Genomic DNA, 18,708 nt, shown 5'->3' with positions numbered 1-18,708 from the left:
ACAGTTAGCAAATGTACATATATTCTTTGGAACAGCTCCTGATTTGAGCCACCAATAGATATATGTGAATACAAAATTTATTTAATTATATAAGTTTATATACCACTTTCCCAAACAAACTTCTTTCGAAAGGTGATAACAGCATAAGACTTAAAAAACATTAAAACAGAACAATAAAGCAAAGTTACTCACCTGTAGCAGCTATTCTCAGAGGACAGCAGGACACATGTTCTCACATCTGGGGGACGTTATCCACAGAGCCCCAGTGTAGAAGCTGCCTAGCATGCCTTTACTTTCTGGAAGCTTTTGGCAAACCTGACTATGCTTGCCTTCTCGTCTGCCCAACTCACACAGGACCTAAAAAAGCATAAAGAATCCAACTCCTAGGGGAGGTGAGAGGGTGTGAGGGAGTGGATGGCATAGTGAAGAGCTATCCCTCACTAATGATGCAGTTCAGTCACCTTACAGAAGGTGGCGCTAGTCTGCCAAGTCTGAGATCGAGTCAGAGGTGCAGGGCTCAGGCCAGGCTGGAGTCAGTGTAGAGGGGGATCCTGAGTGGAGGCTTCCAGGAGGGAGGTCCTGAGGGAAAGGACTCCATTCTAAGCTGAGCTATAATATCTAAGGAGAGGACCAGGGAAGTAGTGTGACTCAAGCTTAAGGCTCCAGAATCTGTGTGGAAGACTATCAAGGTCGGATAGTACTTGCTTTTGATGTATGTCTAGAGGGAACCCAAAAGGGGTTAAAGACAACTGTACTGGGCTAGGCTTGGAGCCAGCCCTAGAGAGAAAGTGCTGACAGTGATATGTGAGGAAATAGAGAGAAACAGAGAGACGGTACTTGTGCTGGACTAAAGCCTGTGAAGTAACAGGGGTGCACATGTTGAGTCATAACAATCTTTTTCCTTTTGCCTGCAAACCGTGCATGTATGACTGTTTGTGACAGATCCAAGCCACACTCTCAGTCATGTTACCACAGAGAGTATATGAAAACATATATCCTGCTGTCCTCAGAGAACACCTGCTAAAAGGTGAATAACTTCACTTTCTTCAAGGACAAGCAAGACAGTGTGTTCTCGCATCAGGGAATCCATAGCTACCAGGCTCACTGAAAGCAACAAAAAAACAGTCAATAGGACTTGCAACAGCAAGGCCAACATGAACCGATAACACTTAACAACAAACTTTCCTGCGAAGATGCAGCCTGGAACAGAAAAGAATGGGCCTAGGAGGATGGAGTTCAACTCTAGACTCCAAACAAATTCTGCACCACTGCCTGACTAAACCAGATATCACATCGGTTATTCTGCTCAACACAGTAGCAAGATGTGAATGTGTAGACTGAAGACCACATTGCAGCTCTGCAAATTTCCTCAATGGAGGCTGACTTCAAGTGGGTAACCGACACCACAATGGCTCTAACATGTCCCTCCAGAGTCAGCCCAGTCTTGGTAAATGAGATGTAGTCTTCAAGCCAATTGGATAAAGTGTATTTTCCGATGATGGCCCCCATCCTGTCCATCATGGAGTTGTGAGGAAGCTATAGCTTCTTGAATCCAGGAGCCTTCTTATTCTGCACAGTCTCCACCTTCTTTGGAAGGACCTGTTCAGAGAGTGGGGTCTCCTAATTTCTCAACTACACAATCTTAAGGATGTCAAACATCTAGGCCCTGGGTTCATCCTTAATTTCAAACATAAATAGGATGACTTGAGTCATCTCCCTCAAAAAGTTGACAGAGTTCCTCTGGGGAAGATTTTCTCATTTCTTGTGGCGAGGGAGAGGTCTGAAGAGAGGTAAATGGATCCCTCCTCCGAGAGGTCTTCTGGCTTTGCATGAGAATCCCAGAAGCAGTCCATATCCATTCTAAGCAAAGTACTCCTCATGACAGGATGAGTCTGCACCTGCCACAGACCACTGGACAGGCAACCAGGCTCTGGGTGAAAGCACCAAGGTAAGGGTCCGTTCCTTGACTCTGGGGTCACTTCAGCCTCAACTCCTCTGTAATATGAACCAGAACAACTCCTCAAGGGAAGGAATCAGTAAAGGTGGGGTTGTTGCTGGTGTGAAGACAACCTGTGAAGATGTAGAGCTCAATCACAGGCAGGGTCCCGACCAGGGAGACTGGCACATCAGCACTGTTTCCATGGAGGAAAAGTGGCCCTCAGAGCATCAACACTTCTTGGGTACCAGCAATGCCAGTGTCCCAGCATTCCTAGCCCCATGCTTTGAGGAGGAGCAATGTCCACACTTCTTTGCCTTTTCTCGATGTAGGACACTGGGATCCATCAGTGCCAACGAGAATGATGCAAATTTCTCACAGGCCCTTGGCATCGGGTCTGATGATGCTTGGCCCAAGAAGGTACTACCATGCCCAATGTCGAGGCAGGTGAAGATATCCTCAATGCCAGTGCATCTCCAGTGGCTGATGCAGAACCCAATGCCATTTAGGTCAATGTCTGCAATGCAAACGGACTTCAGTGCACCAACGTATCTCGAGATGGGCCTCTCCACTCTTCTGTGTTCTTTTCTGTATTTCAGAACAGAGTTTACAGTGAGAGGACAAGTGATTGGGACTGAGGCACGGCAGTCACCAATTGTGAGTGTGTCACAGACATGGTCCTACTGCACTTCAAACACTTTTAAAATTGCTGGAAGGCTTCTGGGACACATCCAGAATAATGGCTAAAGTGAAATCAAATGGCTCAATTTTTTAAAGTGTGTGTTGGGGGGGGGGGGGGGGGGGGGGGGGGGGGATTGAACCACGACCGGGAGCTCAGGCCTAAGAAACTTCAAAAAAGCTGAAACCAAACTATAAAAGTTATAAAGGTACAGGAAAAAGTAAACATATAGTAGGCTCTGCACTAATCGGAGTGACTAAGGCAAGAAAGCCAAGAAACAAGGCAAGTGAAACCGCGTGTCAGAGGTGAGGCAAAAACATGTCTGAAAAGCTCCGCGGAATAAACAAAACTATGGGTCCCATGCGAGTTGGGCAGGCAGGAAGGCACATGTTTTGTCAGGCTTGCCAAAAGCTTACAGAAAGTAAAGGAACGCTGGGGCAGCATCCACACCAGGGCTCCATGGATGACGACATCTAGATGTGAGAACATACTGTCCTGCTTATCCTCGGAGAATTACTGAAACATCGTCTTCCATGCAGCCTATATTCCAAAGAAGGTTTAAGTATATTAATAGTTGCTTTGTGATATTGATGTTTCTCCATCAACAAGCAGCAGCTACTCAAGAGTTTTTTTTTTTGGTTTTTTTTTTTTTAAAGGCTTGCATGATTTCCTAGTTCCTATATTTGGATAAATAGTATATACACATTTCAGTCTGTAAATTTTAATTTAACAGATACATTTTACCTGTATAAGCTGCTTCAGGGATGGTGAAATTTCAGTTTCTTTTTGAGTCACACCAAAGCTGCCTTTCAAACTGGTATCTTTCACCTGTTGCTGCAGCAATGGTATGAGATACCTTAGCGTCAGGAGTACTCCCAAAATGAGTAGAGTAGGACGTTCATCTTCCACAGGCACTAGCAGACCTACAATCAAAAATAAGGAATTAACAAAACAAGTGTTTTACTAACATTTGTATACAAATTCCTGGTAATATTAATAAATGCATGCTTTTCTTAGGCACTTTTTCAAAATTTATTTTGAACAGTACTTTGTTAGGGATAGTCCAGCCAGTGTCATGTGGAAGATACCCTAGTTCAGTCCCTGAGCTAAGTTTTCTATTACCCAGGCTGGATAGGGATGCTGTGGAGGCAGCGTTCACAGTTCCCAATTGAGATAAAAGGGAGTCATGGTCATTATTCAAAGATGATACCTACTGGCTAGATTCAGCCATGACTGCAGAGGTGTACAGGGAACCCTTACGCATTGCCATCATCCCCGGGCAACACATGAAGGTACAGGGGTAGAGGAGGAGGAACATCATTTCATATTCCCTGTTTCAACTAGGATAGAGGAAACTGCCAAGCCAAAACAAAAAAGGTTAAGCCAAAAAAATACACACACCCCCCTCCACCAAACAGTACTTTGTATAGTCAACTTAAAATGCTCCCCTATAGGTCATAATGCTGGTTTTAAAGGTTCATTACCACACTAACTGTTATCCAAAGGCTGCTGGGAATCACATGAGCTGCCTTAAGGAACTACCTCAGTCTACAGTTCTGTTTTTAATTGTGTGCTATTAGTTGCAGCCACCTGTTCCTTTGAACCTAAGTTGTAATAGGATTACAGGAACTGAGCATGAAATAGGTAATGTTTCTTCCTCCTAGTCTGTGGTTTACTCAATGTCCAGTCCTAATACCTTTTTTATCACATAAAAGTTTGCTTTTCTTATAGAATGCACAAAGTTCCATAACTATTATAAGTTGTCTCCTTTCTTAACTGTAGCCTTTGCTCCTGCATGGCGCTGTCACATCAACACAGACCCTCTGAATAGAGCTGTCTCTTCAGTCACATGATGGACATTTTAAAGTTTTTTTTTTAACTGTTTAAATATTCAACCACATATCTTTCCCTCTATGCAAATTCTTTCCTACATCGGCGTAGTTTGACTGTTTCCTTTGGGGGGGGGATGGGGGGCATATTAGCATATTAATTTGCATATATAGATATATATATATATATATATATATATATATATATATACACACACATATATATGCACACATATACAGTGGTGGAAATAAGTATTTGATCCCTTGCTGATTTTGTAAGTTTGCCCACTGACAAAGACATGAGCAGCCCATAATTGAAGGGTAGGTTATTGGTAACAGTGAGAGATAGCACATCACAAATTAAATCCGGAAAATCACATTGTGGAAAGTATATGAATTTATTTGCATTCTGCAGAGGGAAATAAGTATTTAATCCCTCTGGCAAACAAGACCTAATACTTGGTGGCATAACCCTTGTTGGCAAGCACAGCGGTCAGATGTCTTCTGTAGTTGATGATGAGGTTTGCACACATGTCAGGAGGAATTTTGGTCCACTCCTCTTTGCAGATCATCTCTAAATCATTAAGAGTTCTGGGCTGTCGCTTGGCAACTCGCAGCTTCAGCTCCCTCCATAAGTTTTCAATGGGATTAAGGTCTGGTGACTGGCTAGGCCACTCCATGACCCTAATGTGCTTCTTCCTGAGCCACTCCTTTGTTGCCTTGGCTGTATGTTTTGGGTCATTGTCGTGCTGGAAGACCCAGCCACGACCCATTTTTAAGGCCCTGGCGGAGGGAAGGAGGTTGTCACTCAGAATTGTACGGTACATGGCCCCATTCATTCTCCCATTGATGCGGTGAAGTAGTCCTGTGCCCTTAGCAGAGAAACACCCCCAAAACATAACATTTCCACCTCCATGCTTGACAGTGGGGACGGTGTTCTTTGGGTCATAGGCAGCATTTCTCTTCCTCCAAACACGGCGAGTTGAGTTCATGCCAAAGAGCTCAATTTTTGTCTCATCTGACCACAGCACCTTCTCCCAATCACTCTCGGCATCATCCAGGTGTTCACTGGCAAACTTCAGACGGGCCGTCACATGTGCCTTCCGGAGCAGGGGGACCTTGCGGGCACTGCAGGATTGCAATCCGTTATGTCGTAATGTGTTACCAATGGTTTTCGTGGTGACAGTGGTCCCAGCTGCCTTGAGATCATTGACAAGTTCCCCCCTTGTAGTTGTAGGCTGATTTCTAACCTTCCTCATGATCAAGGATACCCCACGAGGTGAGATTTTGCGTGGAGCCCCAGATCTTTGTCGATTGACAGTCATTTTGTACTTCTTCCATTTTCTTACTATGGCACCAACAGTTGTCTCCTTCTCGCCCAGCGTCTTACTGATGGTTTTGTAGCCCATTCCAGCCTTGTGCAGGTGTATGATCTTGTCCCTGACATCCTTAGACAGCTCCTTGCTCTTGGCCATTTTGTAGAGGTTAGAGTCTGACTGATTCACTGAGTCTGTGGACAGGTGTCTTTCATACAGGTGACCATTGCCGACAGCTGTCTGTCATGCAGGTAACGAGTTGATTTGGAGCATCTACCTGGTCTGTAGGGGCCAGATCTCTTACTGGTTGGTGGGGGATCAAATACTTATTTCCCTCTGCAGAATGCAAATAAATTCATATACTTTCCACAATGTGATTTTCCGGATTTAATTTGTGATGTGCTATCTCTCACTGTTACCAATAACCTACCCTTCAATTATGGGCTGCTCATGTCTTTGTCAGTGGGCAAACTTACAAAATCAGCAAGAGATCAAATACTTATTTCCACCACTGTATATATATATATATATATATATATATATATATATATATATATATATATATATATACATATACACACAAATGAATATGCTAATATGGAGGAAGGAAGGAAGAAAGAGCTGGCTTTTTTGCAAATAACCATAATGAATATGTATGAGATATCTCATACATATTCATTATGGTTATTCCCAAAAAAGCCAGCTCTTTCTCCCTTCCTTCCTTCTTTTCTCCTTATCCAGAACTCCCTCTTCCCCACCCCCTTTCCCAAACCATGCCACTGTAGACCTTAGAAATGCATAAGCTCTATATGTAGATCCTTCAAGAGGTAGTGTGTCATGATTTAGGCTCTACACCCTTTGTGATGTTTTGGTACCACCTCAGTAAGGCCAACACACAAACTCTCCACTGCAAAACAATCTACACAAACTTGTGCAAAAACACACTAATAACCTTACCAAACCATAACAGCACTAATTCCAAGGTCAGGACGAGCTACACCTTACGTGTGAAAAGGCAGCACTATAATTACACCGGGCTCTAAAATACCAGTACACTACCCAGTGACACCTAGATAGGATTTTAGATAGTGCTGGGGAGGAGTCCGCTGTCTTGGTACATGTGGGTACCAATGACGTAGGAAAATGTGGGAGAAAGGTTCTGAAAACCAAATTTAGGCTCTTAGGTAGAAAGCTCAAATCCAGATCCTCTAGGGTAGTATTTTCTGAAATGCTACCTGTTCCACGCGCAGGGCCAAAGAGACAGGCAGAGCTCCGAAGTCTCAATGCATGGATGAGACAATGGTGCAGGGAGGAGGGTTTTAGATTTGTTAGGAACTGGGCAACATTCTGGGGAAGGGAGAGCCTATTCCGAAAGGATGGGCTCCACCTTAACCAGGGTGGGACCAGGCTGCTGGTATCGGCATTTAAAAAGGAGATAGAGCAGCTTTTAAATTACAAATGAGGTGAAGGCTGACAGTCGCTCTAAAGCGCATGGTTCGGGATAAGATATTACTACTACTACTACTAACTAGCATTTCTAAAGCGCTACTAGGTATCTTGCAAGGATACCTCACAAACAGGGAAGATAGGGTTTCTGGATAGTGAGGTTGCACAACAGACCGTGGTAGGCCAGGTGCCCTTAAATACAACCAAAGATCAGACAAAAGATGGCAAATCATTAGTGTCAAGTACTAAGCATCATGCAAATAGGAACAACAAACATACTCTGAAATGTCTATATGCAAATGCTAGGAGTATAAGAAATAAGATTGGAGAGTTGGAATATATTGCACTAAATGAAAAATTGGATATAATAGGCATTACTGAGACCTGGTGGATGGAGGATAACCAGTGGGACACTGTCATACCGGGGTACAAAGTATATCGTAGTGATAGGGTGGACCGGACTGGTGGAGGGGTAGCATTGTCTATTAACGAGAGCCTTGACTCAGATAGATTACAAACTCAGCAGGACACAAATCACACCTTTGAATAATTGTGGGTTGAAATTCCATGTATAAAAGGGAAAAGGACAGTGATTGGAGTGTACTACCTTCCGCCTCACCAGGATGAGCAGGTAGACGCAGAAATGATAACAGAAATCAGAGACGCAAACAAAATGGGCAATGTGATAATGGGTGACTCCAATTATCCAAATATAGACTGGGTAAATGTAACATCGGGACACGCTAGATAGGTACAATTCCTTAATGAAATCAAGGACAGCTTTATGGAGCAGCTGGTGAAGGAGCAGACGAGAGAAGGAAAAATTCTAGACTTGGTCCTTAGTGGAGCGCATGATCTGGTGAGGGACGTTATGGTATTGGGGCCGCTTGATAACAGTGATCATAATATGATCAGTTTTGATATCAACCTTGAAGTAACTATACACAGGAAGTCAAATACATTAGCGTTTAACTTTTAAAAAAGGAGACTATGATAAAATGAGAAGAATGGTTAAAAAAAAAAAAAAAAACTTAGGGGGGGCAAGTGAGAGGGTAAAAACTGTACAACAGGCATGGACGCTGCTCAAAAATACCATCCTGGAGGCCCAGGCCAAACATATTCCGCGAATTAGAAAAGAAAGACGGAAGTCCAAAAGACAGCCAGCGTGGTTGAAAAGGGAGGTGAAGGAAGCTATTAGGGCTAAAAGAAACGCCTTCAGAAAGTGGAAGAAGGAACCGTCTGAAAATAACAAGAAGCAGCATAAGGAGTATCAAAGCAAATGCAAGGCGCAGATAAAGAAGGCCAAGAGGGATTACGAAAAAAAGATAGCATTAGAGGCAAAAAAACATAGAAAAAATTTTTTTCGGTATATTAAAAGCAGGAAGCCGGCAAAAGAATCAGTTGGGCCGCTGGATGACAGAGGGGTAAAAGGGGCGATAAAGGAAGATAAAGACGTACCAGAGAGACTGAATGAATTCTTTGCTTCGGTCTTCACCGAGGAAGATTTGGGTGGGATACCAGTGCCGGAAATGGTATTTCAAGCGGACGAGTCGGAGAAACTTACTGACTTCACGGTAAACCTGGAGGACGTATGGGGCAGTTCAGCAAACTGAAGAGTAGCAAATTTCCTGGACCGGATAGTATTCATCCTAGAGTACTGATAGAACTGAAAAATGAGCTTGCGGAGCTACTGTTAGTGATATGCAATTTATCCTTAAAATCGAGCGTGGTACCGGAAGATTGGAGGGTGGCCAATGTAACGCCGATTTTTAATAAAGGTTCCAGGGGAGATCCAGGAAATTATAGACCGGTGAGTCTGACATCGGTGCCGGGGAAAATGGTAGAGGCTATTATTAAAAACAAAATTACAGAGCAGATCCGAGGACATGGATTACTGAGACCAAGTCAGCACAGCTTTTGTGTGGGGAAATCTTACCTCACCAATTCTTTGAAGGAGTAAACAAACATGTAGACAAAGGGGAGCCGGTTGATATCGTGTATCTGGATTTTCAAAAGGCATTTGACAAAGTACCTCATGAAAGGCTACAGAGGAAATTGGAGGGTCATGGGATAGGAGGAAATGTCCTATTGTGGATTAAAAACTGGTTGAAGGATAGGAAACAGAGAGTGGGGTTAAATGGGCAGTATTCACAATGGAGAAGGGTAGTTAGTGGGGTTCCTCAGGGGTCTGTGCTAGGACCGCTGCTTTTTAATCTAATATAATAAAACGCTCCCTCAACGTTCTGAGGACAACGTTCTGAAGTCACTCAGACTCTCTCTCAGAACGGTTCGTAAGTTCGTGGTGGTGAAGCCACTGACGAAGACTCGCTGCCCCGCCCTCGCGTCAAACGTCATGACGTCGAGGGCGGAAAAAAAAAACAGCAGCGAAGCGTCAGGGAAGGAGGCGGCGCTCCCGACCTCTAGCCTTCCTTTCGCTGTGTTCCGCCTTCTTCTGACGTCAAGGATGACGTCAAAAGAAGGCGGAACAGAGCGAAGGGAAAGCTAGACGTCGGGAGCGCCGCCTCCTTCCCTGACGCTTCGCTGCCGGAACCGCCACGGAGGTAAATTTAAAATGAAGAAAAAAAACAAAAACGGATGTTGGGGGGAGAGAAGAGGGTGGCCAGTAGTAGTAGTAGTAAGGGCAGGGGAGAAACGATAGCATGGATGCGAAGGGGGGGGGGGGAAGAGGGCGGCCCAGGCTGGAACATGGGAGAGAGAGGAGCATGGATGCGAGGGGGGGTCATGGAAGGGAGAGAGGGGACTTGCTGGAAAAGGATAAATGGAGGGGGCAGGGGACAGAAGAGCATGGATGTGCATGCATTGGGAGGGCAGGGCTCAGGGAGAGAGGGGAATTGCTGGAAAGGGATGAATGGAGGGGGCAGGGGACAGAGGAGCATGGATGGCCATGGATTGGGAGGGCAGGACTCAGGGAGAGGGGAATTGCTGGATAGGGATGAATGGAGGGGACAGATGGGCATGGATGGATAAGGATTGCAGGGCAGGCCTCAGGCAGAGAGGGAAAATGCTGGATAGGGAAAAATGGAGGGGCCAGGTGACAGAGGAGCATGGATGGGCATGGATTGGAAGGGCAGGACTCAGGGAGAGGGGAATTGCTGGATAGGGATGAATGGAGGGGACAGATGGGCATGGATGGATATGGATTGCAGGGCAGGCCTCAGGCAGACAGGGGAAATGCTGGATAGGGAAAAATGGATGGGCCAGGTGACAGAGGAGCATGGATGGCCATGGATTGGAAGGGCAGGACTCAGGGAGAGGGGAATTGCTGGATAGGGATGAATGGAGGGGACAGATGGGCATGGATGGATATGGATTGCAGGGCAGGCCTCAGGCAGAGAGGGGAAATGCTGGATAGGGAAAAATGGAGGGGCCAGGTGACAGAGGAGCATGGATGGGCATGGATTGGAAGGACAGGACTCAGGGAGAGGGGAATTGCTGGATAGGGATGAATGGAGGGGACAGATGGGCATGGATGGATATGGATTGCAGGGCAGGCCTCAGGGAGAGAGCGCAATTGCTGGATAGGGAAAAATGGAGGGCCCAGGTGACAGAGGAGCATGGATGGCCATGGATTGGAAGGGCAGGACTCAGGGAGAGGGGAATTGCTGGATAGGGATGAATGGAGGGGACAGATGGGCATGGATGGATATGGATTGCAGGGCAGGCCTCAGGCAGAGAGGGGAAATGCTGGATAGGGAAAAATGGAGGGGCCAGGTGACAGAGGAGCATGGATGGGCATGGATTGGAAGGGCAGGACTCAGGGAGAGGGGAATTGCTGGATAGGGATGAATGGAGGGGACAGATGGGCATGGATGGATATGGATTGCAGGGCAGGCCTCAGGTAGAGAGGGGAAATGCTGGATAGGGATGAATGGAGGGGGCAGGTGACAGAGAAACATGGATAGCCATGGATTGGGAGGGCAGGGCTCAGGGAGAGAGGGGAATTGCTGGAAAAGGATGAATGGAGGGGGCAGGGGACAGATGGCCATGGATTGGGAGGCCACGGCTCACACTCTCTCTCTCATATACAATTTCTTTCTGACTCTCACTCTCACACACTCTGTCTCACACTGTATCACATTCACTCTCTATGTGCCACACAGTCACTCACACACTCGCTTGGTCTCATACACTCACTCTCACAGAGAATCTGTGTCTCACACACACTCTCTCTCTCGCCCACACACACACACTCTCTCTCACACTGTGTCTCACATACACACTTGCACACACTCTTATTCTCACACACACACTCTCTCACAAACACACTCACACCCAGACTCACTCTCTCTCTCACACACTCACACTTTCACTCTGACTCTCAAACAGTCACTCTCACATACACTCTCCCAAACATAAACACTCCGAGGAAAACCTTGCTAGCGCCCGTTTCATTTCAGTCAGAAACGGGCCTTTTTTTACTAGTATATTTATAAATGATTTAGAGATGGGAGTAACTAACGAGGTAATTAAATTTGCTTATGACACAAAGTTATTCAAAGTCGTTAACTCGCGACAGGATTGTGAAAAATTACAGAAGGACCTTATGAGACTGGGAGACTGGGCGGCTAAATGGCAGATGACGTTTAATGTGAGCAAGTGCAAGGTGATGCATGTGGGAAAAAGAACCAGAATTATAGCTACGTCATGCAAGGTTCCACGTTAGGAGTTACGGACCAAGAAAGGGATCTGGGTGTCGTCATCGATAATACACTGAAACCTTCTGCTCAGTGTGCTGCTGCGGCTAGGAAAGCGAATAAAATGTTGGGTATTATTAGGAAAGGTATGGAAAACAGGTGTGAGGATGTTATAAGGCCATTGTATCGCTCCATGGTGCGACCGCACCTTGAGTATTGTGTTCAATTCTGGTCGCCGCCTCTCAAGAAAGATATAGTAGAATTGGAAAAGGTACAGCGAAGGGCGACTAAAATGATAGCGGGGATGGGACGACTTCCCCATGAAGAAAGACTAAGGAGGCTAGGGCTTTTCAGCTTGGAGAAGAGACGGCTGAGGGGAGACATGATAGAGGTATATAAAATATTGAGTGGAATGGAACAGGCCTAGGAGGCATGCAATGAAACTACAGTGTAGTAAATATAAAACAAATCGGAGAAACTTTTTCTTCACCCAACGCATAATTAAACTCTGGAATTCGTTGCCGGAGAACGTGGTGAAGGCAGTTAGCTTAGCAGAGTTTAAAAAGGGGTTAGACGGTTTCCTAAAGGACAAGTCCATAAACCACTACTAAATGGACTTGGGAAAAATCCACAATTCCAGGAATAACATGTATAGAATGTTTGTACGTTTGGGAAGCTTGCCAGGTGCCCTTGGCCTGGATTGGCCACTGTCGTGGACAGGATGCTGGGCTCAACGGACCTTTGGTCTTTTCCCAGTGTGGCATTACTTATATACTTATGTACTTATGCCAACAGCCCTCCTGTAAGAAGGTCAAAATCTGAGGCAAGGAAGAGTGAAGGGGTGAAATGGCCTGCTGCGAGCACCAGGACTCAAAGGTCCTCCAAACTCTGGCATAGGCCGATGAGATAGAACGCTTTCGTACTTGCACCAATGTCTATAACTGAATTGGAATACCATTTCCTCCTCAATCTTTACCGCTCAAGAGCAAAGACGTAAGACCAAAGCAGGACGGATTGCCTATTTGTATTGGATCATGACAAAGAAGATCCGGAGCAGAAGCAAGCAAAGAGGCTTGTCCACCATCAGATGGATGAGATCCACGTATCAAGGTCTCCTTGGCCAATCTGGGGCGATCAGAATCACCTGTCCCAGGAGAAGTATGACTCTGTGCACAATTAACATGCATGAAACAGATTTTCATATAATAGAGGCAGTGTATGCAAATCAGGTTGAAGCATATTCATTCTGGATATCCTGAAAACCTGACTGGCAAGGGGTACTCCAGGACTGGACTTGGGAAACACTGATATAGGCTTCTGCCATGACACTGTCCAACAAAATCTGGACCGGCCTGTCATTGAAGTGAGACTGAAAGCCAAGAGAGCCTCACGAACAGCCTAGAACTCTAACTAACTGATCAGCCACAAAGTCCGACCTGCTCCATACTCCCTGAGCAATGATATGGAGATAATGAGCTCCCCAGTCAAAAAGGCTCGCGTTCATAAACACAACTGTCCAAGATGGCAAAGCCAGTGTCATCCCCCGAAGAAGACTGGTTGAATGGACCACCAAGATACGCTGCTCCTGGCTGCAAGCGTCCAAAGGAGGCGCAAATTGTAATCCTTGGACACTGGAGACCAACAGTACAATATAGAGTGCTGAAGAATATGTATATCACATAAAAAGGACCATCTAAGTTCATTAATCAGTGCAGTGATAATACTTGCTATCCAAATTTCAAAATCAGTCCCAGGCACACACACATTTCATCACTGTAGTGAACATGTAACATGTACTAATTATGTGGTATCATAGGATCTTCAGAGTTAGCTGCATCTGTACTGCTTAGCAAACTTCCATCAGGCAGTAAAGTGCAAATCATCATTGATCCATTGATTCACTATGCAATGGCGTAGCCAGACAGCCAGTTTTGAGTGGGCCTGAGCCCAAAGTGGGTGGGCACAAAATTTTCTCTGCTCCGCCCTACCTCCACCTCAAAATATAAATACTTTAGCTAATGAGGATCCTCAAGCTCAGTCAGCTGAAGACTTTCTCTGAAGGTGGCCAGAACTCTCTTTTACCAAGCTTGGCAGGCAGCAGCAATGACCCTAAGCCACTGATGCCAGCACCCCACACATGCTTAGCTGTCGATGGCTCAAGGATGCTGTTGCCAGAGCTTGGTAGAAGGGAGTTCTGGCCGCCTTTGGAGGAGGTCCTTAGCTGGGGATGCCTGGGAATCCTCACCAGCTATACAGCAAGGGTTAGGACTGTTGTAAGACCTACTTGGCCCAGGTCAGAAAATAAAGGAGGGCTCCCCTCCCCGATTCCCTCTCCTCTTTGCCTTCCTTCCAATTTTCCACCTGCCATTACTATCACACCAACAGAACCTCACCAAACACAGAACAAGGGATCACAAATTAGAAATAAAAATATTTAGACAAAAATTGAAAAGGAACCCCAAGAAGTTAAACATAGCATTACTGCAACACTGGAGACACAAAACATGCATTTCCTTTTCTACAGAACACAATACAAAGACATTTCCTATGCACATTTCCAAAAGCTAACATATTCCATTTAAAACATTTGAAATAAAATGCTTTGTTTCTACCTTTGTTGTCTGGACATTTTATTTTTCCATCTTGCTGGTTCCAATTTCTCTTTTCTGCTTTCCTCTCTGCGGTCTGCTAATTCTTCTTCAAGCGGCTGTAGTCCATTTGTCTTTTCTCCTCTCTCCTGTCTGCTCCCTCAATATTCCTGCCTCTGACATGTTGGTCATTCCTTTGTAGCTCTTTTCTGCCTCTCTCTCACCCTTCTTTGTCTCCTTTTTACTTTTCAACTACCTATCAAATTTCCATCTTCTTCTTTCACCCACTAACTCTCCCATTCCCCATCTTACTCCTCCCCATCCCTACTTTCTCTTTTTATCTTTAATCTACTCCCCATTACCATATTACCCTCTGTAATCACTATCTCTCATTCATTTCCTTGCCACCCCCTCCTCCCCCTCTTGCCCTCTCCCACAGGGTTCCACCATTCCCATCATCTTCTCCCTCCACCCTTCTAACCAGCATCTGATCCCCTCCCCACCCCACCATGGTAGCCTTATATTTTCCTGCCCCTTCTCTCTTCATTCCTGTTAAATAGTAATAGTAGTAGTCCTCTGCCCCATGGCCCAGCATTTCCCCCCTCACCACCTACTGTGTACCTCTCATCCACCCCCATGTCTATCTCCCCCTCTCATTCCCACTGTCCAACGTCTCTCTCCCCTTCCCATACAGCATATCTACCTTCCTCCCCTCTACCAGCATGTCTAACATTTCTCCCTTCCCTCCACCCCTATGCCCACCATTTTGCCCTCCTCTCCACCCCTATGTTTAACATATCTCCCCCTCTCGCCACCTATCCCCTCTCTATGCAGCATGGCTCCCTCTCCTCCACCTCATATGCAGCCAAGACTTCTCCCTTCCTGACCCCTCCACCCCTTTAGTGGATCTCTCCCTTCTTCCCCATGCAGCTTCTCCCCCACCCACCATGCCTCATCATTCCATCTTCCCTCCTCCCTGTGCAGCATCTTTCCTTCCATCTTCTTCCCTCCCCCCCCCCCCCCCCCCCGGTGCAGCTGCTGTCCCCGTCTTCCCTCCCCCATTCCAACATCTTTTCCCCATCATCCCTTGCCCCGTTGCGTGCCACAACTTTCACCCCCATCTTCCCTCACCCTCGCAGGCCCGCCCAGCAGTGATTCCGATCGCAGGCAGCTCCTTCGGCTCGTACACGCTGCCTGCCGGCTGCCGCTCAAATCTCCTTGCAGCTACTAGCAGCGCTAACCCGGAAGCCTCTCCTCTGAGCTTCCGGGTTAGCGCTGCTAGTAGCTGCAAGGAGATTTGAGCGGCAGCCGGCAGGCAGCGTGTACGAGCCGAAGGAGCTGCCTGCGATCGAAATCGCTGCTGGGCGGGCCTGCGAGGGTGAGGGTGAGGGAAGATGGGGATGAAAGTTGCGGCACGCCATGGGGGAATGGATGATGATGGGGGCCGGAGCCTCCGGAATCGCTGTGCTGCTGGGCGGGCCTGACCCCAAATTGGGTGGGCCCAGGCCCACCCGGGCCCACCCGTGGCTACGCCCGTCACTATGGGCTTTAATTATCATGCTCAACCTTCATATAATTGCACATAACTCTAATTGAATGTCCAAATTTTTTTTTACTTAACTGGCAGCAGCTTTCAGTCAATATAAAAGGAACCTCAATCTATATATGCACCCTGGCCCATGGCACCAGCTTCATCATACCACGGATTCAATCTATTTAAGCAGACACCACCTCCAATCTCCTCATTTTGAAAGAAAAGTCACCCTGACCCAAAAAGGGAGAAGCCTGGGCAGCAAGGGGCTGATGAGCCCTTTTCAGGAGATACACCTGATGAAGCAATAAAACAAATTCAAGTGAAAAAGGCTCCTGCCCAGCAGAAAATGTAGGAAGCCCAACCATGTCTGCAGAACTTAGTCATCGACCCAAGTACCAAAACATAATCCCAGGTGCGTGGCTTCGGATCTCACAAGCTGTGAATCTGAGCCTGAAGCCCGTATTTCTGGACCTCTGGTAGAAATACTTTCCCCACAGCCATATCAATCCACACCCCCAAATACTCCAGAGCCTGAGTGGGAACTAAATTACTCCTGGATAGACTGACTACCCAACCCAGGGGCTGAAGCAGAGATCACTTTGAAAGTGATGCAATGTTTTTTCTGCGCTGAGGACGCTCTGACCAACTAATCATCCAGATAAGGATGCACCCTGATGCCTTCTTTGTGTAGGAATGCTGCCAAACCACTATGACCTTGGAAAACGTCCTGGGGGCCATTGATAACCTTAAGTGCATAGACAAGAACTTAATGTGTTGTCCAAGAACCGCAAAGGGGAGAAACCACTGATGAGTAGGCCAAATGGGATATGTAAATAGGCCTCCTTTAGATCCAGAGAGCTGAGAAACTCTCCAGACTAGACTACCACAATCACGGAGTGCGAGATTTCAATCTGAAAATAACTGACCTTCAAAAAGGTGTTGACCTGCTTGAGGTCAAGGACTGGATGGAAGGAGCCCTCCTTTTCTGGAACCACAAAGTAGATGGAATATCTGCCCAGGCCATTCCAGGCTCCGCTCACACCCCAGCACCAGGACTACTGCTCCCAGTTCCTGAAACGAGTGAAGCGTGGTTAGCATGGCCTCCCATTTGCAGGGTGTGGGAGGGCATTGCAGGAGGACCCCAAGAAAGAATCTACGATTAGGGAGGCAAACTAATTTGCACCCGTCTCAAATAACGTCCAAGATCCACTAATCTGTAGTAACTTTGGTCCACTCCCCAAAAAACAGGGGCAGCCATCCCCCTCTGCAACACAGAGAAGGGTGAACTGGGAGCCTGTCGTTGTGAAGGGTGGGAGGCCGGAGCTCAGGCAGGATGACCAGAGGAACGCTTATTGGAGTGAAAGCACTGCTTCTGCAGATATCTAGACCTCTGAAAGGCCCGAGACAGACTCGGGCAGTACTTCTTAAGAGTCCTTTTGGGCGAGATTGAACCTGAGCTGCCCTATAGGAACCCTTAGGTTTGTCCTCAGGCAAGCGCTGAGTCTTGGAGTCCCCTAAGTCCTTAACCAACTTCTCAAGACCTCACCAAAAAGAAGCTTACCCCTAAAAAGGTAGCTTCGTCAGTCATTGTTTGGAGACTGCATTTGCTGCCCAGTGGCGCAACCACAACCAACAGCGTACCATGACTGCCAAGGCCTTCTGCTTAGATAAAGCTCTAAAAGACTGTACAAGGAATCCGCCAAACACACCAATCTGGTTTATATGTCCAGAAATTCCAAATCCCCCTGGGCCTCAGAATCTGACAAGGCATTTGTCACCTGCTGAATCCAGCTGAGATAAGCTCATAAGCATACAAACTACAGACCGCTGCATGGAGGGACAGGGCAGCTACCCCAAAGAAGAGCTTCAGAGAAGATTCCAGCTTGTGATTGTGCACATCCCTGAAGGCAATGCCACCCTCCACCTGCAGAGTAGTCGTCTAAGTCACAGCTGCTACCAGCAAGTCCACCCTGGCCAACTTAAACTTCTCCAACTCATCAGGAGAAACTGAATAAAGGTGGGACATAACCCTTGCCACTTTTAAGCTGGAATCTGGAGTAGACCACTGAGCTGTAATTAATTCTTGAATGGCCTCATGAACCGGAAAGGACCTAGGCAGCCACTTAATGCTAGCCATTTTAGGATTACCCGCTGCTGGATTAAAATTTAACCTGCAGACTGGCTAGCTTCAAAACACTGTCATTCCATATCTCAGAGGGCTGACCGATCAACAAAAATGTGGTCTTATCCTTGTGTACTCTCTCAAAAATGAGCAGAAATCCATTCTTCCAACATACGAATGCACATTCCATATATAAACCCTGCTTGACTCATGACTCAGCCCAAAGAACTATAAAACACATTGAATAGTAGAGGTGACAAGGGTGAGACCTGTGGGACTCCACAAACAGGGCACAATCTGAGTCACAACTATGCATTTTCACACTGTACGAACGACCTGAGATAATTTACCAAGGATCGACAGCATTTGCCTGGATCAACTAAATCAAATGCACAGGATAAGTCAAACTGCAGCAGAACAACTCTGTGTCCCCTACTAAGCAATGCTCTACCCTCTGCAATAATAGCAATTAACATTGTTTCTGTGCTATAAAGCTGTCTAAACCCAAATTGTGCCTCTTACAATATAATATGATCCTCTAGATATTTCTGCAACTATTCCCTCTAACATTTTTGTAAACAGTGGTACAGAGGCCACTGGTCA

General features: G+C 46.4%; 1 protein-coding gene across 1 annotated transcript in view; it reads right to left on the bottom strand.

The window, feature by feature from the left end:
- HTT (huntingtin) overlaps positions 1–18,708 on the bottom strand; it is a 990,576-nt gene that overhangs the window by 884,070 nt on the left and 87,798 nt on the right. The window contains exon 8 of the mRNA XM_030191138.1: positions 3,360–3,538. Within this exon, the coding sequence (XP_030046998.1) occupies positions 3,360–3,538 (179 nt within the window). The remainder of the gene's footprint in view (positions 1–3,359; positions 3,539–18,708) is intronic.

Source organism: Microcaecilia unicolor, chromosome 2 (genome assembly GCF_901765095.1).
Source record: "Microcaecilia unicolor chromosome 2, aMicUni1.1, whole genome shotgun sequence".
Taxonomy (NCBI): domain Eukaryota; kingdom Metazoa; phylum Chordata; class Amphibia; order Gymnophiona; family Siphonopidae; genus Microcaecilia; species Microcaecilia unicolor.
The sequence above is the reverse complement of the archived record's forward strand: the minus strand, read 5'-3'. Positions and strand labels throughout refer to the sequence as shown.